At 39.4% G+C, this 25,872-nt stretch overlaps 1 protein-coding gene across 1 annotated transcript in view; it reads left to right on the top strand.

The window, feature by feature from the left end:
• The window catches only part of COL4A5 (collagen type IV alpha 5 chain), an 86,639-nt gene that overhangs the window by 45,989 nt on the left and 14,778 nt on the right, over nt 1-25,872 (top strand). Inside the window, exons 14-40 of the mRNA XM_080365828.1 lie at nt 924-977; nt 1,085-1,141; nt 3,329-3,373; nt 3,468-3,521; nt 3,699-3,740; nt 4,198-4,330; nt 5,128-5,301; nt 6,500-6,583; nt 7,849-7,941; nt 8,518-8,588; nt 8,790-8,981; nt 9,429-9,597; nt 10,266-10,358; nt 10,449-10,553; nt 11,122-11,219; nt 11,486-11,636; nt 12,275-12,388; nt 16,658-16,825; nt 17,719-17,808; nt 18,633-18,782; nt 20,105-20,203; nt 21,178-21,267; nt 22,000-22,139; nt 23,060-23,186; nt 24,452-24,532; nt 25,119-25,217; nt 25,801-25,851. Coding sequence (XP_080221954.1) covers nt 924-977; nt 1,085-1,141; nt 3,329-3,373; nt 3,468-3,521; nt 3,699-3,740; nt 4,198-4,330; nt 5,128-5,301; nt 6,500-6,583; nt 7,849-7,941; nt 8,518-8,588; nt 8,790-8,981; nt 9,429-9,597; nt 10,266-10,358; nt 10,449-10,553; nt 11,122-11,219; nt 11,486-11,636; nt 12,275-12,388; nt 16,658-16,825; nt 17,719-17,808; nt 18,633-18,782; nt 20,105-20,203; nt 21,178-21,267; nt 22,000-22,139; nt 23,060-23,186; nt 24,452-24,532; nt 25,119-25,217; nt 25,801-25,851 — 2,824 coding nt within the window. The remainder of the gene's footprint in view (nt 1-923; nt 978-1,084; nt 1,142-3,328; nt 3,374-3,467; nt 3,522-3,698; nt 3,741-4,197; nt 4,331-5,127; nt 5,302-6,499; nt 6,584-7,848; nt 7,942-8,517; nt 8,589-8,789; nt 8,982-9,428; nt 9,598-10,265; nt 10,359-10,448; nt 10,554-11,121; nt 11,220-11,485; nt 11,637-12,274; nt 12,389-16,657; nt 16,826-17,718; nt 17,809-18,632; nt 18,783-20,104; nt 20,204-21,177; nt 21,268-21,999; nt 22,140-23,059; nt 23,187-24,451; nt 24,533-25,118; nt 25,218-25,800; nt 25,852-25,872) is intronic.

A 25,872-nucleotide genomic window follows, 5' to 3' on the forward strand; every position in this document is an offset into this window, starting at 1 on the left:
CATCAGGGATCTCTGAAGGACTAATTGTACTGGCATTAAGTTATATAAATGTACAACATAAAAGTATTCTAACGACATTCCTTTTAAAGCACTAAGACTTACAAACATAGTCTATGTGTGTTGCCTTTGACCAACATTAATAATAATTTCAAAGTTTAAAAATTTGTTTTCATTTCAACAAAGGTTATGCTTGGTAGTACACAATCAGTAAAAAATGTCAATATTACCCATATTTTTTTGTGAGATATACACAAAGTTCTGGTGTGTACCTCCACCTACGAGCTCTGACTGAAAAATCAAGTGTATAGATGGACTTGTAAAAGAGTGGGAGGCCTCCAAAAAAATAACAGAAACTCTGCACAGAAACCTTTTGTGGATTAAATAGCCTGTAGCTTTTCTTTAGGTTGGTGGTGAAGAGACTTAAGAACTTGTATAAAGGTGTAACAAGACAGAATAGAAACCCTAACTTTTTAACACACTGATCCCGTGACACTTGTCTGAGAAACACTCTACTGATCCTGACGGCCTCACAACTTCAGCAATTACCAGTAATCTAATGACTGTTGCTCCTGTAATTTCAGCAGGATCTGGCATTTGTTCTTTATGTCTCTCCGTTTTTTTCTTCCTTCTTTTTATTATTGTATAACAGCTGCAGGCCACCAAACCAGCTGCTGCAGTGCACACAGGAGGCAGTTGTGTCTTAGTGGAGAGAATCTAAATAAACAGGATGAGCAGTTAGTAAAGTTTATAGATGCGCTTGAAGTTCCACACAAAGAAAGAATAAATATGATCCTTTACCATTCATAGTACTTGGAAATCTAAATGACAGGGGAAAAAAAGATTCTTTTTTTAAAAAAAAATCAGCAGAGCTACTAGGAGTGATGAAGGCTTTAATCATCTTTTTCTTTGCCCATGCTTGACAGGGTATTCCAGGTGATCCAGGCCCACCAGGACTTCCTGGGCCACAAGGCCCTCCTGTGAGTAGTCCTCTTTTAGTTCTTTTTTTGTTGCATCTGTATCAGAACTGTAAATTCATTCTACTCTGGCTTGTGGACTCAGTTTAAGATGACGTTTGTGTGTCCAGGGTCTTCCCGGTGGCGTAAAAGGTGAAAAAGGTGAGCAAGGAGAACCAGGCAAAAGAGTAAGTAGTCTGCTTAACCAAACACTTATCTTTCCAATCAGTGTTATCTTTGAGAATTAAGCAAATGTTGAATTCGGGTGGGGCCATCAGCCTCTGGGTAAGAGACTTCTTTTATTTCTCCATAACCTGGCAAACTAGTAGATGACACATCTGGTTCATGAAAGTGCTTCTAGGTGTCGACCTCTCAGTGCTTTCTGGTAGAATTATCTACATGTAGATCTTAGTTTTGGGGGCTAGAGAAAATAATTTGAATGATGTTACCTGATTACATGTGGAAACCTTCTTCAAAGTTGTTGGACTGCTTGACTGAAGCAGCAGTTTTCTGTTTCCTTTTTGGAGAGGGTCTTCATTTGGTTTATTATGTACTGGGTTGCCAAGCAGCATGAAATTAGTATATATTTAAACTGGTCTATGTACTCATTCTCAGTGAGTTTACTTGTGAAGTGAGTCACAAAACCAAACCTCTGAACGCTGCATTAAGAACAAAAGTCCATTTGTCACTTCCCACGAGACTACTTCAGTTTATCTGTCTGGGGAGGGGACGAGTTCAGGATAGCTGCATCTAGGGATAGCATGAGTCACTTTGTTCCTGTCTAGACTCAAATCCATCCTGGAATTTAAATTTACTTGGGTTTCACAGCTCAGGAAAGCTGAGGAAAATCATAAAAGTGCTAAGAAATAGGATGAAAATAGCATGGGCTGAACCAGCAAGGAAAAGACAAGTTGCTACCAGCTCAAAGCATTCTGTATTTTCACTTTCACATCTGCTGAACCCATAGTGTCATCAACATAACAGGCCCCTTTGAAAACAAGACACAAGTATTGCTCAAGTTAATTGGACAATATATAAACACTGTTTAGAAACATGCTGGTAATAGGTTTTCCAATTTCTGAAGGAAATAAATACAGTGGAAACAAATGTTTGGTATTCTAGATAAAATCCTTCTTAGTTGCTGAGATTTACAAGAGGGCTTTGATTTGCCTTCTTTAAGGAACATAACAAATGAGGCAGATTTACAAAGCCAAAATTCTCATTATATTTTGAGGTGGTTTTGAATTTTATTTTCTGAGTTGCTTCTCTCTGCAAAAGTAAATGGGAACCACATAAATTTGCAAAGATCTGAAAGGATGAAAGTCTTAAGGGGTATGGCAGATGTCTTTTGCCAAAGGTTGTTCACCAACATTTTTGTTTGTTTTTATTACTCTGAATTTGGGCATGCTGCATGCTTAAACTGCAGTTTTGCTCTGAAATTACTTTAAAGCTGCCTTTTAGGGCCCCATATGATTCTGTGTGGTTCAAACCCATTTCAGATATACTCATAAAATGTCAGTACATGTAATCAAACAGGTAGTTCTGCAAATCCACAGGAAATCTTAAAACCTCGTTTTTGAGAATCAGAACTCATTACTAATAATAAAGAATTCACAAATCACATTATACTCTAATACACTGTGTCTGTCAGGTCTTACTATCAACTTCTCAATGACTGAGAGTTGATCGTGACACTGGTGAAATTTAATGACCTATTCTAGTTATGTTGCAGCAGGTGACCCCTATACATACCGCTTCTGTAATGCTAACAGTAGAGTTCTATTTGTCTTGCCCAGTGAATGGTCTGGAATAAAGTGGAGCTCACTGCTTTTATTGCAGCAGTGGCAAATCTGTTCAGCAAGAATATGTGGTTTTTAGAAGTCACTTCTTTAAGTGGAATTGCACTTTTTATTTTTGTTGATACTATTCTTCAGGGAATTGCATTTGGTTTAAAGGAGGGTTAAAATTCAAACACAAAAATGTTTTTATTTAATTTTCATTAGTAACATTATACTAATTTCCTGATTAAATATAATGTTCTAGTGTTTAGGGAGTTAGGATCTGTTTTCCAAATAAAGGTTTTCTCTAATGTTAGCATAAAAGGAGTTATTAAACACAATGAATTAGCAGGAGTTAACTGGAGATCATTTTGTGCTCTATTCGCACATTTCTTTGAGACTTGTCATGGTTTTTTGTGCTCTGGTTTTCAAAATGAAAACCTCAGTTTAGATAATTCCATTGACTATACTTGATGGTTTTGACACATGTGTCACAAGGACTGCATTCTTGAAAAATGGGAAATAAGTAACATAATTTCCATAAGAATTCTTCACCACTGAAGCATTTTATTTCAATGCGTGTTTATGTCTTTGAAGGGAAAGCCTGGCAAAGATGGAGAGCCTGGTCAGCCTGGTAGGGATGTGAGTAACTCCTACATTTCTAATCTAAGCAGACTCCTTATAAGCTTTTCTTCAGATATGGAGAAGATCTGAGTGTGATTCTCTTTTCTTGAAGGGTTTACCTGGTGGGCCTGGAATAAACGGTGCTCCAGGAAGAGAGGGTGAAAAGGTATGCCCATTTTTTTGATATTATTGCTATAGTAGCTTAAAAATCTGCCATCACGGAGTTCAGTTCTGATTGAGCAGTGATTGCATTCCCTATGCTATTACAGTGTTGAAAAATATTTGTGATAACTTTCTTTTGTAATAATGCGCACTGTAAAAAATGCTCCTAATTTCATTGTAGGGTGAAAAAGGTGACATTGGTCCCCCTGGTCCTCCTGGAATTGTAAGTTGCTGATCTTTTCTTTCTGCATTTGGTTGGCAGTGTTGTTTTGTCATAGTTCTTGGGCGACTGTGAGTCCTGTCTCTGGGTATAACAATAACAGAACCAGTAAAGATTTCATATGTTCACTAATAGAAATGATTGTTTCCTTCTTTCCAGATAGATTCCATGCTCTAGTATTTGCTAGGTAACAAACAATGCTAGACTATAACCTCAGACCAGCAGAAATTTAGTCAGCTTCACTGAAGTCTGTTATAACTGGCTGTTGGCTTGGCAGTTGAAGTGCTTCCTATTGGAGTGAGCTCTTTACTGGAATTTTACGTGGTATTTCAGTGGAGCAGGAAAAAGCATCCTGTCATTGGTCTAAGGTTTAAAGTGTGTTGAACTTTTCCGCCCTCACATTTCTTTACCATTCCAGTGACTGTTGGCAAGTTGTTTCACATGAACATGAAATTTACAGGTCATCTCAAGACCAGGCATTGATGCAGCAGTGGGACCAAAAGGCAGCAAAGGATTGCCAGGACTGCCGGGAGCCAAAGGGGAGCGTGGATTCTCTGGTAGGCCAGGCCCACCTGGCTTGCCAGGTTCTCCAGGTAGGACTGCAAACATTAGAATAAGTTATATGCTCAAATGTCTGAATGGATATTTAGGTTCACAGTCTCTTCACGCTCCTTTTGACAGATGGACTGAGCAGAAAGTAAAGGCAGAATTATTCAGAGCTACCTTTGAGCTTGAAGGGTGGTCCTTAGCTTATGGGGATAATATGAGGAATTCTGAACGTTCATTGCCTCCGCTGTGGCAAACACAGGATGCTAATCATCAAGGCTGTCAAACAGATACTAGCTTAATGGTCTTAGGGGTAATCATATCACTTACCTATAGCATACATCACGCACTGCATTACACAGAGAAGGTATTACATATTGGAAGTCTGGTACCTGGCCATCAAACCTAGACTCTGCTGAACATTGGCAGTACTAAAGGAGGAGATGATCTGACTCTACAATGGGAGTAAGTGGCGACACCTGTATTTGCCTTATACATGCTTAGAGAAGACCATTAGGATTCTAACGTTACAGCTTGTAAATGTTCTTTTTTCCATCAGCACTTCCTTTCATTAGTCCTGTTTTATTTTTTTCCTGCATGAACTTAGTTGTTGAGTCTCAGGTCAATTTTTCAAACAAAAATCTCTGAAAATGTGAAATGTGCATATGTCAAACACTGCACATCGACATGTAGTTTGATTCCATGGAAGAAATGTTACAGAGTACTTACCTGGAAAGACACAGTCGTATCCATAGCATGTTGTTCATCATATATCATTGTCATCCTTGCATGAAAGTGATTTAAGCCTTTGAGCTATCAAGGAACTAAGTTCTTCCCATCATAGGGATCACTACTGTTGGACCTCCTGGCCCACCTGGCTTACCTGGTGAGAGAGGACAGAAGGGAGATCCAGGTTTACCTGGTGTTTCTATTCCGGGGCAACCAGGACTTGATGGACCACGAGGACCTCCAGGACCACCAGGTCCTCCAGGGCCACCTGCACCATCTGTTCCTCCTGGTAAGTGATGACCACACACACAGCAAGTAGAAGAGACTGAACAGCTTTGACATTCATTCTTTTATTTTCTTCCCCTCCCTCCCCCCCCTTTTTTTTTTTTCAATTCCACCTCCAAAGATGTAGTTTATCAGCAGCTGAAGTCCATGAGCTATTCATATACATTCTCCAAGTCACTCCCATTGCAAATCAGGACATTTGTAGGGGAGCTCTAGCCTTAAGGACAATTACAGAATTTTGGAATTCAGTGGTGCGAGTTGCAGTCTGGCTTTATCCTGCCTCTTTCTACCTCAGATGAGCTCTGCTGTGATTTATCTGTGACATGCAGCTAGACTGGGCAAGAAGGTATCTTGTCAGACATCAGGGACCTTTGTGCTAACTCACACAGTAATTACAGTCCTCCAAAGCCAAGCAAATTTGGCCCAGATACACAAAAATAATTTTTTTCCAATTTATGTTACATCCTATTTAATCCACCTATTAGAAAGTTACGTTAAAATTTATGCATAAAGCAGGAAGTAACCACTTTGACCCTGCCTTGACTAAATTCAGCTTTCATGATACGATCTAATCAATGCTTGGACGGAGTGTTTCCTTCTAAGAGTTGTGATACCAGGAGAGTCAAAGGAATAATTTTTCACAAGATTCCAATTTCATTTCATAGATATTCCAGTGTGTAGACCACAAAAAATTAGCTTGGGAGTGGACACTTTGGATGAAGGCTCTTAGCTCCTTTTTGGTATAAGGGAAGTAGGGATTGGGAGATGGAGTACGAGAACTGGAAAGCCATAGTGGAGAGGAGCTAACATGATTCAGGGAGCAATAGTTGGCATTGGCTTTTTAAGCCCCCTAACTCTGATGATACTTCATACATGTGCATTTATGATATGAGGCTGACTAGCAGAATGTAGTGTAGAGATGGAATTCTGTAGGCTGTGGGAAATAGTGGGAGATAGTTGAGGTTATGAAAGAGAACTGATTACTGTTGTGTAATATCCTGAGTGTTTCATTTTGAGTTTGGATTAGATTGGTGGGTTGTCATTATCAGTCCTCTGTCTGAATTGCCAAAATGTTTGGTCTGTGATTGTGTGGGTATATTAAAATATTTGCACAAATACTAGGAAGTATATTTTTGTACATACATTCAACGCTGCTGTTAGTCTAACAGAAATTCGTCATTAAACCTCTCAATTTTCCCTAGGTGAAGGGTTATGTGAGCAGGGGCCACCAGGTCCTCCAGGAATTCCAGGACAACAAGGCTTTACAGGGGAGCGAGGCCAAAAAGGTGCAGTGGCATGGCTATCTTGTTTTTTCTCTTTTTGTTAAAACTTGTTAAACAATATAAACCCTGTATTAAATAAGGATAAACAGTGACTCTTCCTAGGGTGAGTGCAGATATTTTCTGTTTCTGAGTAAGAAAGCTGTTTTGTTTGAGTGTAGGATAGTCCCTCATGTAGTGTTAAAGCACAGGAATCTCAAAGTGACTGAGGGTACAACCAATGCTAGGGCCTAGCATGGATCATGGTGAAATTAAAATGGAAGTTCAGGTTTATGAGTATCTCCCAGGTAGACAGCAACTAAATGCTTTGTAACAGCAGTTACCAGTTCTATGTGAAAAAGTTTTACACTTACTTCATGAAAAAAAATGACATTTTTAATGGAAAGCAACACTGAAATTAGAAATGCAAGATTCCTAATTTGAATTGGTCAATCTACAATGAGTTTGTTTGTTTGATAAGCAAAAGAAAGACATCTTTAATGTGTATCCTTGTTTCCAAAAAGACAACCTTGCAATGAGGATGCTGATATGGGTAAGTGAGAATCTTTTCCTAGCTCAACCATGGACATCCTAGATGACTTTGGGCATCTCACTTGATTGTGTACTTCTTTCAAACAGAAGTCTTTTTTTTGTCATGGAGATTATAAGGATTAATTAATTACCCTAAATTAAGTACTTAAATAGTACATTGATGAATGTCAGAAAAGTCTTTATGTGAAGGAAATTCCTAAACTTCTTGAAACCATTCTTTCTTTGGGGTTTTTTGGGTTTGTTTTTTGTTTATTTGTTTTTTAATGAAATAAGTTCAGTCTATTGTCAAATCAGTGAAACATTCCCAGTACTCTTGGACTTGCACTCTTGGAGTTTAATTAAAGTTTGGGATTTTGATATATGTGTTTTAGAGTTGTAATTTGAAGGGTCAAGTACTTACTTTAGAAGAAGACTCTTCTACTAAGGAGAAAAAGTCCACAGTTTTATTTTTCATTATTGAAAGCATTTTTTCTGTTTTAATTTATTTTGCATTATCCTAAATAAATTATAATCATATCTGATATTAGTTGTCTGACTCCTAGCAACCAAAAAACTTCAGTTTGGCTTTTATGGGGGAAGCCTTCTAATATTTAAGCAATCATATAATTACATAAAATAATAATTTTAGACATGGTATTATAGTTCAGTAGCAAGAAAACAATTGCTGTTGTGCTGAATTCTTTTAGTGTTGTCTTAAGATCTGATGCTTAAGTATACTTTTTCAATGCAAATCTTTTTAGGTGATCAAGGAGACACATGCTTCAATTGCATAGGAGCTGGAGTAACTGGGCCTCCTGGGGAGAGAGGACCACCAGGACCTCCAGGTAGTCCAGGTAAGCTGAAGTCTTCACTATTCTGCTTATTATATTCCATACAGTCACTTTTGTATCCTAGTATCTGTGTATAATGTTAATGATATCTGTCTATTGTGTACAAATCCAGATGCAGTTGCCAGCTCCAGTAAATACTTGGTGCATGTCATATTTAGCACAGCTGGGGAGTGTTAGGAAGAAACAGGCTGGATATGTGTAAAAAGATCACTCATTTTTTGAAAATCTAGTCTTTCTAAAAAAAAACCCTCTGATCAAAGACAGACGTCCAAGCATTCTGTGTTTTGAAGGTTTATGATCTGCTATAGATTTAACTGAAAAAGAGAAATTAATTTCTACTACTTGCTATTCCTGAAATGATAGAGGAGCTGGAAGGTGTGACATTTTTTGACACTACTGATTAAACCTAGAGTTTCAGAGTTTGTTCTGCTCAAGTAAAATCAAGTTCTCCAAAGAACCCCAACTAAATCTTGCCTGGTCTTAAAAAAGCTTAGCTACTATCTTATGCAAACAGCATGCTTGATATTTACAGCTTCTACAGTTTTGTGTTTTTCTTTTATGTTTTTCTGCACTACTCAGGTTCTCCTGGTTTTCCTGGACCAAAAGGTGAAAAGGGGCTTCCTGGATTAACTGGCCTTGTAGGGCCACCAGTAAGTGGTGGTGTTATGTTCTGGTGGGAAAACAGTGTCTCATTTATCTTGCATGTTTGGTAGATCTGTACACAGCAGACATGAATTCTTGTCTAATTTTTTTTTCCATAATTAGCTTGAATGCATAATTCTTGTATTGTGCCAAACACAGAGAGGAAGTGAAAAACTTTTATTTTTTACTTTTTTTTATTTCCCCTTCAGGGATTCCCAGGGTCCCCAGGTGCTCCTGGGAGACCTGGTCCTAAAGGAGACCCAGGGGATGTCCTGACTTCTCCAAGAATGAAAGGTGACAAAGGAGACCCCGGCTTCCCAGGACCTCCAGGTCTTCCTGGCATAGATGGCACTCCTGGGCGAGATGGACTGCCAGGTCTACCTGGCCCTAAGGGGGAACCTGTGAGTTACATTTTATGCTGTGTTTGGACAGATGTTTTGGGAGGTCCTGGATGTATTTGATGTAGTGCAGATCAAAGGACTGGCAACTGTGCTTTTTTCTGAACGTGACTAACACAGTAATTCTCTTCAGTAGATGTCAATCTAGTGATGATATACAGAGCTACTCTCTGAATCTGTCAGTGCCTCTAAAAATAAGCTGAGACCTCTTGGGTAGTATCAGATGGTCCCTTCTTCCATTGTCTGTATTTCATATATGTAGTGTGATGAATTAAGTAGCCAGCGTTAGACCTTATCTCGACCATGTTAGTAAGATGTAGGCAGCTGATGGCCTTGAGAGTTAGAAGGATGGAAACTCTCAGAGTTTCAAAAAAAAAACAACAATGAAACTTTACTCCTTTGCTAGTAAAGATACATTCCTCTTTCCCATCCTGCTCTTCCTTTTTTCAGGGCAGTGTTGCATTCAAAGGAGAAATGGGTATTCCAGGTGATCCAGGAATACCAGGTCCTCCTGGAGACAAAGGACTTCCTGGACCTCCTGGTTTTGGTCCACAAGGTTCACCTGGTGAAAAGGGCATCCAAGGTGTTTCAGGCCGTCCCGGGCCTCCTGGGGTTCCTGGTGAGTTGTTCTCTGTGTGCTATTGAACAAAAGCTGTAAAATCAAGTTTTGTCCTTTTGCTCCAGATAGTTCTGAGAACATAATGCTGCTTTTAAAGTTTTCTCAAAGGCGTTGTAAGACCTAATATTTGTAAGCTGCTTTGCTGAAGGTCATCACAGACTCACAAAGTGAGCAGAATTTGTGCCATGTTACTATAGGCACATGACTCACCCTTCTGCTGTGACTTCTTGAGAAGCTTCTCTTCAACTGACTATAGTGGAAATATATTGTAACCACCATGTGACTTACGCTTAATAATACTGCAACTACAGCATTTTTTGAAAACAAGGGTTTGCTTTGAACAAGTCTACTTTTGTTACTTTCTTGTCAACGACACAGGTCCTGATCAAGTTGTGTTGGTGTCAGCTATGGAAAGTACTATAAACATGATGGTACCTAGAAGGAAGCTAGAAAAAATAACATTTCAAGAAAGCTGTCTTAACATTAAACAATGTTTCAAATCCTCTAAGTGCTATAGGGGGCTCAGGGGCAGATAGCCTATTGGGTAGTCTTGCTGGTTTTTAAGCTCTTTGTAAGCTTGGGATGTGGCTAGCATCTTTCTCTGCTCAAAGGAAAACAGAGAAGAAACTCCTACTGAGTGATGAAATATTTCTACTTTTTGGGTTTAGGTCCAAAAGGTGACCCTGGCCAGACTATTACAGAACCAGGAGTTCCAGGCCCTCCTGGTCCTCCAGGAAGAAATGGTGACCCAGGTCTTCCAGGTAAAGCAGCAACTAGATATCCGGGGAATTCCAAGAGCTTTTAATTCTGTCTGATTCTTGATGACTATGTTGATTTTCTTCTTTTTGCAGGAGATCCTGGTCAGCCAGGTCAGCGTGGCTTATCAGGCATCCCAGGTGCAAAGGGAGAGCCAGGTATTCCTGGCATTGGACTTCCAGGTCCACCAGGCCCAAAAGGTATGTTTACAGCCATGTTACTGTATTGTACTGGCTGCAAGAGGAGACATAGAGGGTTGTGTCTCTTCACTTTTTCCCGGCGGGTTGATTTCTGTCTCTAGAAACCTTTAAAATATATTTGTCTTTATACATCTTTGTAATAGTTTCAGAAGCGCTAGGAAAAAATCCTGCTGAGCTGTTATTCCTCCATTCACGGTAAACAGTAAACCAAGGACACAAAAGTAAATGGGTAAAACCCTGGGAAATAATGAATGTTGAGCTTGAATCAATAAATGATCTCCAAATGCTGCCCTAAAATATCAATGTTTCCGATGTGATCTGTGTAATTTTTGTTAAAGCACAAAGCACAGGGAGTCCCCTCCTCTGAGAGGAGTCCCAGAGTTCCTCTGTGCAAAGACTGTGTGCTCAAAAGATAATCTCAACCAAATGGGTACCCTCAAGGGTGCTTGAGGAAGCACAGAACCTGTTTTCAGATACCACTTTTCATGGGTCAAAAGCATTTCTGGAAGTGTTCTAATGGTCTCCAGTGTCCTCTATTCTGCTGCTCTGACCTCCATGTCATGTGTAGGTTTCCCAGGGACTCCAGGCCCCCCCGGAGCTCCAGGAACTCCAGGTCGCCCTGGTCTAGATGGACCTCCTGGACCACCTGGTTTCCCAGGACAGAAGGTCTGTGTTTGCTTGTTTAATATTAAACTTCACTTTCATAGAGGTTCTTCTGCATCAGTGGGAAGTTGGTGGGGAGGTGGGGAGGATTTCACCTGTTGTTGTCAGCTTTTGATGGTGGGGAAGTTCTCTACTTGGGGTTTGAGTGAGCATAGGAAAAAAGAAACTGAACTCTAAGATGATGGGCATTTTTTTCTTTTTACTTTAACATTTTTAGGAGAGGCTGAACTTAGAAAACTTCCTTTCAAAAAATAGTTTGTTTGTTATAGGGGGATCGTGGATTTGGAGTTCCAGGACCACCTGGACCCCCAGGACCACCAGGCACAAAGGGAGTTCAAGGGCCCAAAGGTGATCCTGGCTTCCCAGGAAACCCTGGTCTCCCAGGACGGGCAGGTTTTGATGGAACTCCAGGGCCCAAAGGTATGGAGAACTCTCCCCTTTTCTGTTCCCTGTTGAACTTTTAAAAATGTAGATGTGCTGGCAGCCATATGGCAGTTAAATACAAGCAGTGCTGACTTCAGAGCAATTACTTCAGGGCCCATTTTCCCAAATCAGACACACCTGTGTAAATGGAAGCTTGTGTTCTCAAAAGGCAAGCATGCAAGGGAGTAAATACCAACCTGTGGGTCAGTATCTGAAAGTGTATTCTTAAGACAAATCATGTTAACGTTGGGGTAAAACTTCTTCAAGAGAATAACTGTCATTTAGATGCGCTGTGCTTCAATATGCAGAGGGTTAGCAATTCATGAATTCCTGCTGTTAATCATTGTCTGTATTGAACTGCAGAGCATGCCTGGTTTGCTGGAGAGCATCTGTTGAGTTTGATGTGGATTATGATGCAATAACATTTCTCTGTGTAGCCCTGAAATGTAAACTGCATGCATTCCACACAGAGTGAGGACAAATCACTGGTTTTCAGAAATACCCTCTGAAGTATGGTGGGTTTTTTCCCTTTGTTTGCATACAAGGATGAAATTTTGAGTACAACTTCTCTACTTCTGACAGCAAGTATCTCTGAACTGAGTTCACTGTTTAACTAAACAAGAGCATTTTTTTAGGTGAACCTGGACCAAGTGGACCACCAGGACTCCCAGGCCCACCAGGCATCCCTGGCATTGGTGGTCAAGGTCCACCTGGATCTCCAGGACCTCCAGGTCCTGTTGGCCCCCCAGGTAAAACTCGCGTGAATTGTACACTTAGGTTATCTCTGGCATACACCAAGCAGGTATACAGCATGCTGAAGGCCCCACTGAACAGGTAGGCAAGGAAAGGCAGAGACTTCCTATCTATTAGCTTGGCTGCTTTGCCAGTCACGCAGGCAAAACTTGGTACATCATGTTTTTTGCTGAAATGGGAAGTGGAATTACATTCAGCCCTGCCATTTGTACAACTTGGGGAGGTGTCAAGGGTGTAAAAGCTCACTTTGGAGAAGGCTTGGAGCCTCAGCAGATAGCCTAGAAAGTGTTGTGAGCAGATAGCGACAAAATCTCTGTGAAGTTTATCACAGAACTGTTCAGGACAAGACAGAAGGGAGCACAATGTCAGTGCAGAGGGTTTGGGGATACAGAAGAGGATGGAAGCCACCTTCAGCTGCCTGTACTGCGCTGTCGTTACATTGCTTTCAAATAGGAAGATGGTTCTTAAATTCCAGAGCAGTTTTCTAGTTTACCAAAGTATGTTCCAAATTTACTGAGTGACAGGCATTTTAAAATAAATTTTACATTATTATCTCAAAAATTAATTTCTGACTTGGAAAAAAAGCAGACAAACTCAATCCCCTATACAGTGCTATTTGTCCTCCCTCTACTTACATGGTGAGTGCAAAATCACGGGAGTAATTCAGATTCAAGTTTTCCCTTATGTGGCTAGGCACTTTTATTTTTTTTCCTTTTTATTTTTTTTCCTTTTTTCTTTTTTTCCAAGATGGAAGCTGAAGCACAATTTGACTCTGTTAATGTGGAAAGGAAGAAAGCATGAGTATTCCAAACTAGCTGGTTCATTATTTTGTAGAGGAGAAAATGTTCTCCAAGTAACAATATGATAATGTTTTAACGAAAGCCTGTTAGTAAAAAAGGCTCTACATGTTCATCTTGTCATAACACACCTGGAAAAGAAGTTTAGCATTCCTGTTACAGAAACCTCTGAGTTCTGGGGTTCCTGATTCCCTCACACACACTTGTTTTTTCTGCAAAGCCAACAAGTTTTGTGAGTCCTGATAGGTTTAAAGTAGGTTGACAAAGTAGAATCTAAAGATATTGGTAATTAGGAATACATCTCTGAAGGGAGTTTGATTGTCTTTTGTCTAAAATGACTGGTGACTGATGAAGATACAAACTTGTTTCATCTCTGTGCAGAAAGGGTACATGTGCATACGTGCACATCATTCTATTCACAAAGTTTGTTTAGGGAAGTTTCTTTTCTCCTTCATTTGGTGGATGGGCTTGCTGTGCACCAACACCTGGTGTTGCAAATGTGTGGCAGTCACCACAGTGAGAACATCCTCTGTGGACTTGAGCATGCCTGCTGCTGAAACACTTCAAACCCCATCTGGTTCTTGCCATGCCTGTGTGACTGGTTACATTGCATGTCCATGAACTACACATTTTGAATGTGTTTGTATGCCAGCACTCGGATTGGCGTTGTTCACAATGCATGCTGAAAACTTCATGGCCAACTGTGAGGCCGTCAGTCAAGATTGGTTGTTCATATTTAGATCTTTATGAACTGTGAGATTCAGCGAAGTGCTTAACTTGAAGGCAGGCATGCATTTCAGTAAGTAGGCCCATGGAGTTTGAGTTCCACTCACAGACATGAAGTGCGGGTCCTATTTAAGTATACTTTTTCACAAGTTTCCCAGCGGCGAAAGGAATATGTGGTCGCTGCATCAGCAAGCCTTGAATGTGTCCAGTATTAAGAGCTAGGGACAGGTGTCTGGACAATGTGCACAGAAGTTCCCTGAGCTAGCAGGTGGGTCCTCTGCCTGGTTTACAGTGTTTACTATACTGTCCTGAACCTATGGTTGCACCTGAGGCTGAGCTGAAACAGAAGGCAACACAAGTGTGTATTTGGGGGGGGGGGGGGGGGGGGCGGGGGCGGCTGTGTGCAATATATTAGTATGTGTCTGAATGTTTCATCCAATGCATGTTCTTTTGTCTTCCTGTAACATCTCTTCTGGTGCTAGCCAGAATTTGATTTCATGTGATCACTGATTTATTCTGCAAAATACCAGTTTTGACAAATGTGCAATTATTACTAGCATTTGTAGATTTGAAATGCTTACAGTTTCGCTCTTCATGTCTGTACTGACTAACCACTGGCTACTAACAGCGTGGTGACTCTGAAATACAGTGCACGGTTGAAGGTCCCACTTGAGAAGTCCTTGTGATTTCCCTTGGCACTTCTCTTTCTCTGTTTTGTGCAGAATGCCTTACCTTCCTGTCTCCCATCCCTTCTTTGTTTTACTAGGCTGTTTTGATTCTCTTCCTTTATGCAACATTAGGGTAAAGTTTCTGGGGCTCTGTTTTTCACATAATTTGGAAAATTCTTTAAAGGATTTCCCTGTTCAGAATTCCATTTCTGTGCACCACCACTTCTTCAAATAGTTTGAAGTTATTCTTTTTTTTGAATATGTAACAAATTACTTTAGAATTTATTGTCGTCTGTATTGTGATATGGCTACATTTTTGAGAACCAGAAATTCAATTTGAAAGAATTTATATTTGAAAAAGTATCTTCATCATTCTAGATATGGAGTTTGTCCTATTACTGGGTTAAATATAATTTTCTTACTAATTTTTTTGCCACTTGCTTGTGGAGACCCCTTAAACAGAGCATGTGCAGTCCCTATCCATCCTCTGGTACTGTTTTTCTCTGCAAAGTAAGCAGTTTCAGGCACATGACACCATAGTTTAATGCAGTGATAAGCTGCTGCCAGAGGGCAATATGCTTATCATTAAATAAGTGGAAATCTATAGCCTATGCTGTCAAGAAAACTTAATCTGCCTTTTTAGTGTGCAAAGAACACATCATGACATCACTCCTAAACTTGTTCCTGTAGTCAGAAGTGGGGGTCACCATTACAGAGTTATAGTAATACTGCCTTGTAGTAATTTATGAGGTTTTGGCATGGTGTTGTCATAATCTCAGTAGACTGTACTAGGGTATGTAACATGCAATATACAATTTCTGTAGGTGTAGCAATGTAAATTTGCATAATAGAACTAAAAGAATGGGGGGGAAATTGTTTTGAGGGTTTTTGTGTTATAAAGAAGCAGTATCTTTTGAAAATCCCTATTCGAGGGGATGTACCAGAACGTGATGCAGATCAACAAGAAGTAGGTTGGTAGGGTATATTCTCATGTTCAGGAGGTGTCCAAGCCAGTCTCTACTAATGACAGTTTTATATAAGAAAAAGTTCAGAAAAACCTTGTTCCCCAGTTGCGAAGAGAATACTCAACAAGGAGAGAGGGGGAAATAATATATTTTTTAAAAAAATGTACCATCAGTATTTGAAAATATCTCACAGAGTTTCTTGTTTCTGCATAAAGTGGTGGCTGCACTTTGAAAAAGACCTCGGGTTTCCTTGCAGTCTGGCTTCCCTTAACTGCATTAATGTTGTATTCTTTGTACTTGGATTTGGTTTTGGTAACTTCAGGGTAGATTTTTTTTTCTTTGTCCTAATTGTGTGTGCTTTATTTTGTTTCCTAACTTAATGCCTGTTACAACTCCTTACTGCTACCTGTCTCAACTTCCTGATGAGCTCTAACTCGTTGGCTTTTGAACCTCAGGTTCCCCAGGTACTGTGGTTTCTTTACCAAAGCCTTTTCTTAACTTCAGATTTAAGATTAATCCTTTTTTGACAGCTACATTTCCAGAGTGAGCATCCTCACTGATACAGTGCACTGGAGGGAAGCAAGCTGTCTGCTTGCTTCAGCAGTGCCTCGAGCTCAATATCATTAGCATTAAACAATCTTAAGTGTATTTTGACAATTCACATTTTTCATTCGGCAAAATGTAATGCAATGCAGAATTTTCTTATCCTTCAAAAATATTCAGCTGATGTTATATTGTTATACTTGTAAGAATCTCAATGATAAAATACGAATCAGTCTAATCAATCTTGGCTTTTTGTTGTATTAATCAAACTTAAATGATTGTTGAAGAGAGTTGCTGTTTTCCTTTTGAGATTATTTTTTTAATTGCATTCGTTACAACTTGGTACAATTTTAGTAATGCTTCTCTTCAGGAGAATATGGCTTTTTAACACCTGGAAGCCATTCAAACATAAACAGCTTTAGAAGAATTGTAGGGTTTTCATATGTGCTAGGAATGGACTGCAGATAAAACTTAGCTATTCCTACAGTACGACACCCAGAGACACATAAATCTCAGCCTTGCCTTACTTTTTGCTAAAAGGTTTTGTCTTTAACAACATTGTCTAGGGTTGCAGGGCATTCCAGGGGAGAAAGGGGATCCAGGTCCTCCAGGCTTCGACGTTCCTGGTCCCCCAGGTGACCAAGGAGCCCCAGGATATCCAGGACCCCCTGGTCTCCCAGGGCCTCAGGGTTCACCTGGACCACCTGGCCGGGATGGCGTACCTGGATTTCCAGGTAAGTTCAATTGTTTACCTGTGGACAAAGACCAAAGTGTGGTTACAGGTGGATACTCTTTCTGCTTGCACATGCTAGCTTAATGAGCTTCAGTGTTTATCCTAGCTATTTAAAATTGGGTACATGTAACCATTACATCCAATACTTTTTGAAAAAAAATTGTAACAAAATCTGTTTTGTTAAAAACCTTGTCACCTCTCCACTCTTCCCTGTAACTTGATTCAAATATTTTCCGTGTTACTTTCAAACATTAATTTGATCATCATTGCTAGTACACTTTTCTGATTTGTTTTGTGGTTGATTTTTTCTAGTCACTGCTGCAGTTTAGAAAGAGAATTTTTTTAAAGGAAATAATTACAAATGCTATCAAGTGTATCCAACACATAGTTTTAAATATTACTTTCCTTATTCTGTGTGTTAGACTATTCATTTAGGATATCTGTTTTGCCCTCTGAAATATAAATCTCAAAAGTGAATATTAAGAATCTCTGTCTTTGGATAGAGGGGGTGATAGAAAAGATCCTAGAAGTAGTGTATTCCTATATTGTCTTTTTGGCTTTCAACAAATTCAGGTTTGCTTTCAAACAAGTATTTATGTTTCAAACCAGGGAACTGAATTTATTGGAGCTATAAATATGCTTTCTACCATAACAAACAGTGCATTGCAAATTGTCTTCCCAGGACTTAACTGTGGAAAATTTGCCACAATTTTCAAGTGTCTTTTCATCTGATTTAGACCTATACAAGAACTGAGTGCTTGCAGACCCCTTAAAACAGGCTTTGTATGCGTGTGCTGGTTAGTAAATACCATGGAGATGCAGGGAAGTAAAAGTTAGGTACTGACAGGTTTTGAGTTTTTACTCAGAATGACAATGGTGATTCAATGCATTTAGGTGCCAAAGGTGAGATGGGCGTCATGGGAACTCCTGGTCCTCCAGGGCCTCCAGGAACTCCTGGAAGAAATGGCCTGCCTGGCTTGAAAGGTAATATTTGTTTTATCCACCCCTTAAGAGAATGCAGAATGCTGTTTTCAATGTCCTGTGTGGAAAGAGGCTTTGTAATACTAACATCTAGATCTTCATTACCAGAATCTGCTTAGATTATCTTCTTTTGACAGTGCTGTGATGTTCAGAATTGCTTTGCAATTTTAAGCCATAGCATTCAGTCACTCTTTTTTTAATTGATGTCATGAAATGTTAACGATATTTAAAAAACTACCTTTGGACTGATAGCATTTGAAGCAGGGCAATATTTCCGGAGTATGTGGTAAAGTCTGCTTTAAGTAGCAGAAAGAAGAATATCAGTAGCTTTGGGTTATGGAGTCATCCCGAATCAGCTCTATAGGTATCACAGAGAAACTATTCTATCTACATTTTCCCAACCCCCTTGTTGGAGATGAAATTTGAAAGAGTTTTGCAGAAGAAAAACTCACTCACCTCTGCAGAACAAGGAAGCTGTGAATCCAAAGCTGCTTTAGCTGTTGCAACTCCTTTGTGCTAGTGGCATGGTGTGGTGGGGCTCCAGGAGCTCTCTCGGTGTGGGTCTTACACATATCTGCATCTTCTGACCTGGGCTGGCCAGAGCTGACAGACTGCAGACTGCAGCCATCCCTATGCAGTCCATTCACACGGCTTTGTTCCAGGGCATAAGAAGCTGTGGAGAATCTTGCATTAACTGAATGATCATTTAGAGAATTCCACCTTCATCAGTAAACCATGGACTCCCTGTGTAAGAAAAAGCATTACAAATATTTTAGCTTACGTTAAGGACTCTTTTTTTCCCCTTTTGTTGTCTGTACCTACTGTAGGTAATAATGGATTACCTGGTCCGCCAGGGCCTCCTGGACCAGTAGGACAGAAAGGCATCAAAGGTGAAGCAGGCCTGCCAGGTCCACCTGGAAAACTTGATCCGAAACAGCTAGGAGCTAAAGGAGAAAAAGGCGAGCCAGGTGTTCCAGGTACAGAACTTTGCATGTGGGTCTGAGAAGGCGGTTTGTCCTCTACGGATAGCAGTGACCTGTAACTGAATCCACTGCAGTTCATTTTTTCTTACAGAAAAAAACTCAGAACGTAAAGGTGGCTTAAGGTTCTCTTATTTTAGGCGCTTTTTTTAAGTGGTTCTATGGCTAAGTTACTCTGTATGGTTGGTTTGCAGTGTCCTTGCTCATTGACTGTTACTATTATTTGGCATATGGCAGTATTGTAATAGCACTAAGGTGCTTTCAGCGGGATTACGATTCGATCTTCTAGGTGTTATTCCTAAACATGATGCAAGATAGTTGCCATGGCTGCTCTGCTGGCTGCATTCCTGCTGTCTTGAAGGCCCTTGGGCCTTTGCCTTGTAGGATGGAATTGCACAAGTCATCTGCTCATGCATCACCTCCAGATTCTCCCTTTGGGTACCTCTGTAAGCTTACCTTCTCCTGAGTTAAATGTCATTTCTGTGTGTTTCTACTTGGCAAGATGGTAGCCTGGAAGGTTTTATCAATTCATTCAAGTCTCTTCTCTCTATTTTGCTTCCCCATCCTCCCCCAGACAACCAGAACCAAGGGTTCTGATGTCTCCTTTGAACTCTTAATTTAGTCTGGAGAAGAGTAAAAATATTCTGCGCTAGAGAGAACCATCATGCCTTTCTCTAATATCGGCCCAGCCATTATTGTGCTAATTTATCTATTGTATTAGTTTCTGTGAAGCCTAGATAGGATCCTAAGACACTTGTCTTTTTTTTTTTTTTTTTTTTTACCTTTTTCTTTTCTTCTCTCTATTAAGTAAAAGCTGTAGAGGGCAGATTCAACTATGCCTGCAGGGCGGCACAAAGATATTGTATGGGATGATAAGCACATACAATTTGTAAAAATCTGCTAAAATACCTTCATTACTTTTTATAGTATATCAGTCCCAAAGTGCTTCTGGCGTAGCTATGTAGTTAAACATGTATATAAATAATCTGGATGAATACAGAGAGGTTAGCATGGAGCCTGATCATGTGTAAAGGCAATCCCTTCTGAATGAAGTATAGTAGCATTGGTCATAAAGTTATATTTTCCTCTACTTACTCATATTGTTCCTGTTCTGTAGTTACTATAAACTTTCCAGAAGTAATATTTTGTGTTCTGTGATACTTCTTTTTGCTGAACTAGGTGGAATTACATTTACTGAAGAAAAATCCCTATTTGGATTTTTATTCACCTATAGCTACAGCTGATCTCTTAAGGTAAACAAAAACATACAGTAATAGTAGTAACAGTAATAATAATAAAAGGTGTCTTTTTGCTTTGAGGTATTCCTGGTTTATCAGGACAGAAGGGTTATCAAGGTCTCCCAGGTGACCCAGGCCCACCAGGACTTAGTGGCCCACCAGGTGTGCCAGGATTGCCAGGTAAGTAAACAAGGCCTCACACAGACAGTTTTGATGTATAAACATTTACCTGTGTTTTTATCACATGGGATTGGGATGTTAATCCAGGTATATCTAAGCAAAGCCTAGGGATTCACACTTAAAGCTGCAGCACAGTTTTGGGACATTTAAAATTATTATCCAAACAACGTGCTTTGAGCTCTTTCCTTCTAACAGACCCAAAAGCAGTTTTAAGCTGATCTCTTGAAGATTAGGATAGCTTTTAGGATGATGGGAAAGATGGGGCTTGAGCAAGCAATATGACTGCAGGATTGGCCAACAGGACTTGTCTGTTTCGTATGTTTATTTCTTATATTGTTAGTCATTATACTCATACTTTGCAAATGGCTAAATGAATGTGTTGCAGGGGCTGTCTGGGTGTCACATCTTTGCTTTAAAGAATTGCAAGAATCAAGAAAACTAATTATTTTTGCACTGCATCTTCCTACAGCTGTAACAATTTATCTGAAATCTCGAATCATTGCTCACTATGTCTAATGTACTTCTTGCTCTAAATACCTTGTTGGGCTTGGGAAATTTCTTTAACTATTTAGGACACAAACTAATTTGAGCATTGTAGGTCGCATTTAATTTCATAATAGAAGTTACTGGATACCTGTGGCAGATAAGAAAGATATCATGTGTTCATTCTGCAGAACAACTTGTGAGAGACCAAGCCATAGCAGTACTAAATTGTTTCAGATGGTTACTAAATCATGGACTGAGATTGGACCCATTTCATTAGACATTTCAAAACAAAGAAGTTGCCCTGATCAAATCTTGGCATGGAACAAACTGAAGAGGTTTAATATTTCACTGCAAATAGATGTGAAAAAGCATGTAGGAGCAATATGAGGCCTTTGTAAATAGACAACAAGCTTATTCATATAAGAATGCATGAATATCAGAAACTTTTAACGATTGCAATTAATTAACTAAAACCACAACTTTCGTAGGTATCAAGGGAGATATGGGGCTTCCTGGGCAGCCAGGACCAACAGGACCTCCAGGGTTAAAAGGTGCCATGGGAGAGATGGGCCTACCAGGTTAGTTTCTGTGCTTGTATTTTACTTCATTTTGGCTGGTGTTTTCCTTTTATGTAGTATAAAGATGGATCTGCTTGTGTGCAGTATCTAATAATGTATTTAAACAGCAGTGCAGTTGAGGAATACATAAAGCCCTACATACATATTTGATGAAATAGTACAATGTCTTAATTGGAAATATCCATTAAAACAGAATATGCAAATAGCAAATATCTTGTAAATATGTATTATTTTAAAGTGCTTACAGATGTAGAAGCAGAATCATCTACATTTTTTAACTTTCATACTTTTTGCGTTTCTCAGATTCCAATCTGAAAGTTCAGGAAAAAAAGATTATTCTGTAAACCCACCTGTCAGAAGACAGATATCAGACACAAGCAAAAGGGGAAGGAGAAAGTGAATTCTGTTATTTAGAAAGATTGCTGAACAAAAATTCCAGTTTCTGAAGATTCTAATATTAAATTGTGCCTAGATATTACAATGAGATATTTGGATTTGTGTAAACTATGGATAAAAAAGGAAAGTTTAGAAGTGTCATGCAAAAAGTCATGAGAGTTTTTTAGATAATTGTTTTTGTTTGTTTTTAAAAATAAAAACACATTAGGTACTCAAAGCCAGCCAGTCCATTTGTTAGTCCTTTCTAGTTCACTTGCTGTAATTGAAGTGATTTCTTTAAGCCACTGCAGAGCTTTTATTTATATTTTTAAAACTTGTATTTTATCTTTTGGACAGGTCCCCCAGGGATTAAAGGCAGCCAAGGAATAGCAGGACATCCAGGGCAACCTGGGCCTACAGGATTTCCTGGACTGAAAGGGGAGAAAGGTGACCCTGGTCTTTCAAGCATCGGTATTCCTGGTCTCCCTGGACCAAAGGTATATTTCCAAAATTCTTGAATAGAAAAATCCATAAGGAAATTAGATTCTGTATTGATTTTTTTTTAAACTATAACTTAATATATATTATGTATAACTGTAAATATCTATATAAATATACAAATAACAAGCAGGGTTGACTGTGGTTTGTTCTTTTCAGGTGGGAGTAAAAATTTCTAATTGTAAAGATGAAAATATTTATATATCATTTAATCTGGTTAAAGAAGATTGTTTACCAGACCTTTCAAATAGGGTTCAGTTAATGACCTACTCTGCCCTGTGACACCCACTAATGTTTTGGTAGTTGGTAGGGTTTTACACAATTAATATCATTGTTCCCATGTCTAATTATGTAGTTAATTATAAAAAATTAACATAAAATGCATTTAAGAGTAAATTACTAATGACACATCATGATTACTGCTGCTTAAAATTGTTAAATCTATATAAAACATTTGCACTAACGTTTGCCTACCTTATCCTTTGTCACCCACAAAAAAGTGACAAAAAATCCTACAAGTCTGGCTGCCTTCACTGATGCCTTACAAACAATGCCAAGCAGTAGTTAATTTAGCAAAAACATTGCATTGTTAAAGCTCCACAGATTTCTTTCTTTCTTCTGTGTTATCATGGGGTAAAAATCTGTCTCTTCTGAAAGAAGAGAACCTTTTTTCTGTAATGTAGCCAGTTCTGAGGAAAAGCTATGATGCTCTAGAAAAAGTTGTAGAGGAAAATTGTTAATAGCTTTACAGTTGTTATTTCCAATTAATTTTCTCTGTGAGATGGTTAACATTAACTGGATATAAGAAGTGCACACAATATAATGGTGACATTTTTGTGGTGGTAAGACCGAGAACATACAAGAAGGGTTTACCCATCTTGCAAGGACTGGGCGCTTATTTCTGCTTAATGTTTTCTAGGGTGATCTTGGTTTGCCTGGGTACCCAGGTAGTCCAGGCAGTAAAGGTATTGCTGGAAATCCTGGTTTACCTGGATTTCCAGGCAGCCCAGGTGCAAAAGGAGAACCAGGCCTTCCTGGATTCCCAGGTAATTCTGAAGAGGATTTTTTTTATTTTCTCTTTTCTTATATTGGTATATGCATCTAAACATAGTAGGTAATTGCTGGAGGACTGCAGCTTCTTCCAAAGTTTCTAGCAATGTGCTGCTTCTAAGCTTTGTGCTGTTGGAATTGTCACTGCAAGAGTAAGTGTGTGAATGCATCACTTAAGAGTGCCTTCTGAAATTATTCATCTGCTCTGAGGGTATGTAGCACTTGTGATAACTAATGCTCTCCACTCCCCACAGCAGTCAGACTCTCACCTTTTCTGACCCACAGGATACCTGTGTTTGGCTCCATATTTTTCCTTCATGAATTGATAAAGAAGTGTCATCGGGAAAACTAGGCTTTTTTTAATAGTATTTATTGTCTAAAAATACATTCTAAAGAGAAATCTTTTTCTGAAACATAATGAAATTAGGTTTTGCACTCTCCTTTAAAAAATATTGATAGGGATTTTTTATGGGTATGTGTGTATATATATATAAACATTCTCAAGAAACAAGGCTTTTATCTATGCTGCATTTGCAGCAATAAAGGCTGTTCTACAAGCCTGCTTGAGCTGCTTTAATGTAGGAAGTTAGAGAATTTGTAACAGTGTAGTCATGGCAGCAGGAAGCTTAGGAGACAACAAAACCTGGCCAGGAACCTGACAGATTTCAACCTCTGCTTCGTATCATGCCTGAAGGACTGTGAGCAGGCAAAATGGTGTATGGAGACACTACTTTGATCAGGCTCAGCTACTGTTTGGAGCAGACATACTGTAATGGATTGATTGTTTTTCCTACCTCCCACTGAGCTCATGCTGTAGGGGTGAGAATCCAGTGTAAATTCTAAGACCATTGTTATTAAGATCCTTTTTCAGGAAAAGAGAAGAGAAATGGGGAAGGGCTATCCAACCACAGTTCATAACGCTTTCAGCTTGTTGGCAAGCAGAAACACCTCTCTGAAACGGTCATTTGCTAGTAGAGTGCCAGACTCACTGTGTCCCTGGCCGCAGGCACTCAGCAGCTAAGGCGACAGAGGCTGGAGAGTAGCAGTAAGGACAGTTGTGCTAGTATGTTTTGTTTCTGTACGTTCTTTGCTTTATAAGTTATCTCCTTGATCAGCTGTAGATCTGCAAAATGTGCATAAATACAGTATCTTGATACACTTAGCTCATTTGTTACTCAGGACACCTCAGATTATAGCATTTCAAGATCTGCTGAAAAGCCAGTTTTCTGTTTAATTTGATTGAAATGCCCGTACTTTACAGGAACACCCGGAATTCCAGGACCAAAAGGTATCGAGGGGCCTCCAGGTAATCCTGGCCTGCCTGGACCACCTGGGCCAGTAGGTAAGCATGAACAGTGCAGCAAAGGTCAGCTGCTTCTGTGAAAAACATAACACACCAAGCCGCTTCCTTGCTTATCTTTTTAACACCATGAAGATGCATCTGTACGTATATGTATGCTCAAACACCATGGCACACACTTAGTTCACTGAAATTAAACAGAAGAGAATAAAGTTTTAACTTCACGACTTGTGCCTGCTGTCATAGTCATATCATTAGCTATTGAAATAAGAAGTTAACTGTTTCAGTATTGACCAGATTTTTTTTAATATATATATATAATATGCTAAGTACTCCAGTGGTCTAACCTGCTTTTGTAAGAGCAAAATTCTAATTCATCCTAAAGGGAAGATTTATATTCTTTTCGCAAACACTAACTGCTTAAAAGTTCACAGGCTTAAAAGCCTTTTCTAAATTGTCAAAGGGGAGAGAGAGAAAGGTTTTAGTTTTAAGATTACACCCTTGTGAATTTGTTATTACATTCTCACACCTTCAGATTTAGATGGTGGGGAGGGCGGGGGGGAGATTGCTTCATTTCTTTATTGCGGGTTAGGCACTATTGTGCTAATGTGTTCTATCCCTCTTTTAGGTGAAACTGGTCGTCCTGGCCCTCCTGGTCCTTCAGGGGAGAAGGGACAGCCTGGTCGAGATGGTATCCCTGGACCAGCTGGTCAGAAGGGTGAACCAGGTTAGGTATCCTTTCTGTTTTCTCCTCTTCACTCGGTACTGTGATGTCCTGCTTTGTCTATTCTGTTTTTCCTATAACTGCCCATACACCTTCAAAGCTGCTGCTGTGGTTCCCGGTTGCTGAAGGGTTCACAAAGGGTGCTGTCAAGCTGCTAATGAAGCACAGGACAAGAATTCAGTCAGCTCTTAGATTTTTACTATCCAACTTCAACACCAGCCCCTGTTCCTGTATTCCATGTTAGCTCTATTGCTTCAGCTCAGTTACAGAATGGATAAACAGTTAATGTCTGCCTTAAAGATAAACTCCCAACCAAAAATGCAAATGTATGAACTCCCAAAATCTGAAAGAGCATCTTGTGAATGGATGATTCTTATGATTCTTATGATACTTATGAAAGTTACAGATGCATTTTGTAGTAAAACCTCCAGTTTTGGTGTAGACTGGTAGTGAATGAGAATCCTGGTAGTCTCAAGGAATCAGAGATCTAGATGAACTGCACTTTCATCATTCTCAGCCTCATATTCCTGTTTGTGGAGACTTGAAAGCTAAATGTTCATTATTAACTGAATCTGTTTCTTTTCAGGTCTACCAGGTTTTGGGCGCCCAGGACCTCCAGGACTCCCAGGATTGTCAGGTGAAGTTTCTCTGTTCTTTG

This window comes from Falco punctatus, assembly GCF_963210335.1.
Source record: "Falco punctatus genome assembly, chromosome: 15".
Taxonomy (NCBI): Eukaryota; Metazoa; Chordata; class Aves; order Falconiformes; family Falconidae; genus Falco; species Falco punctatus.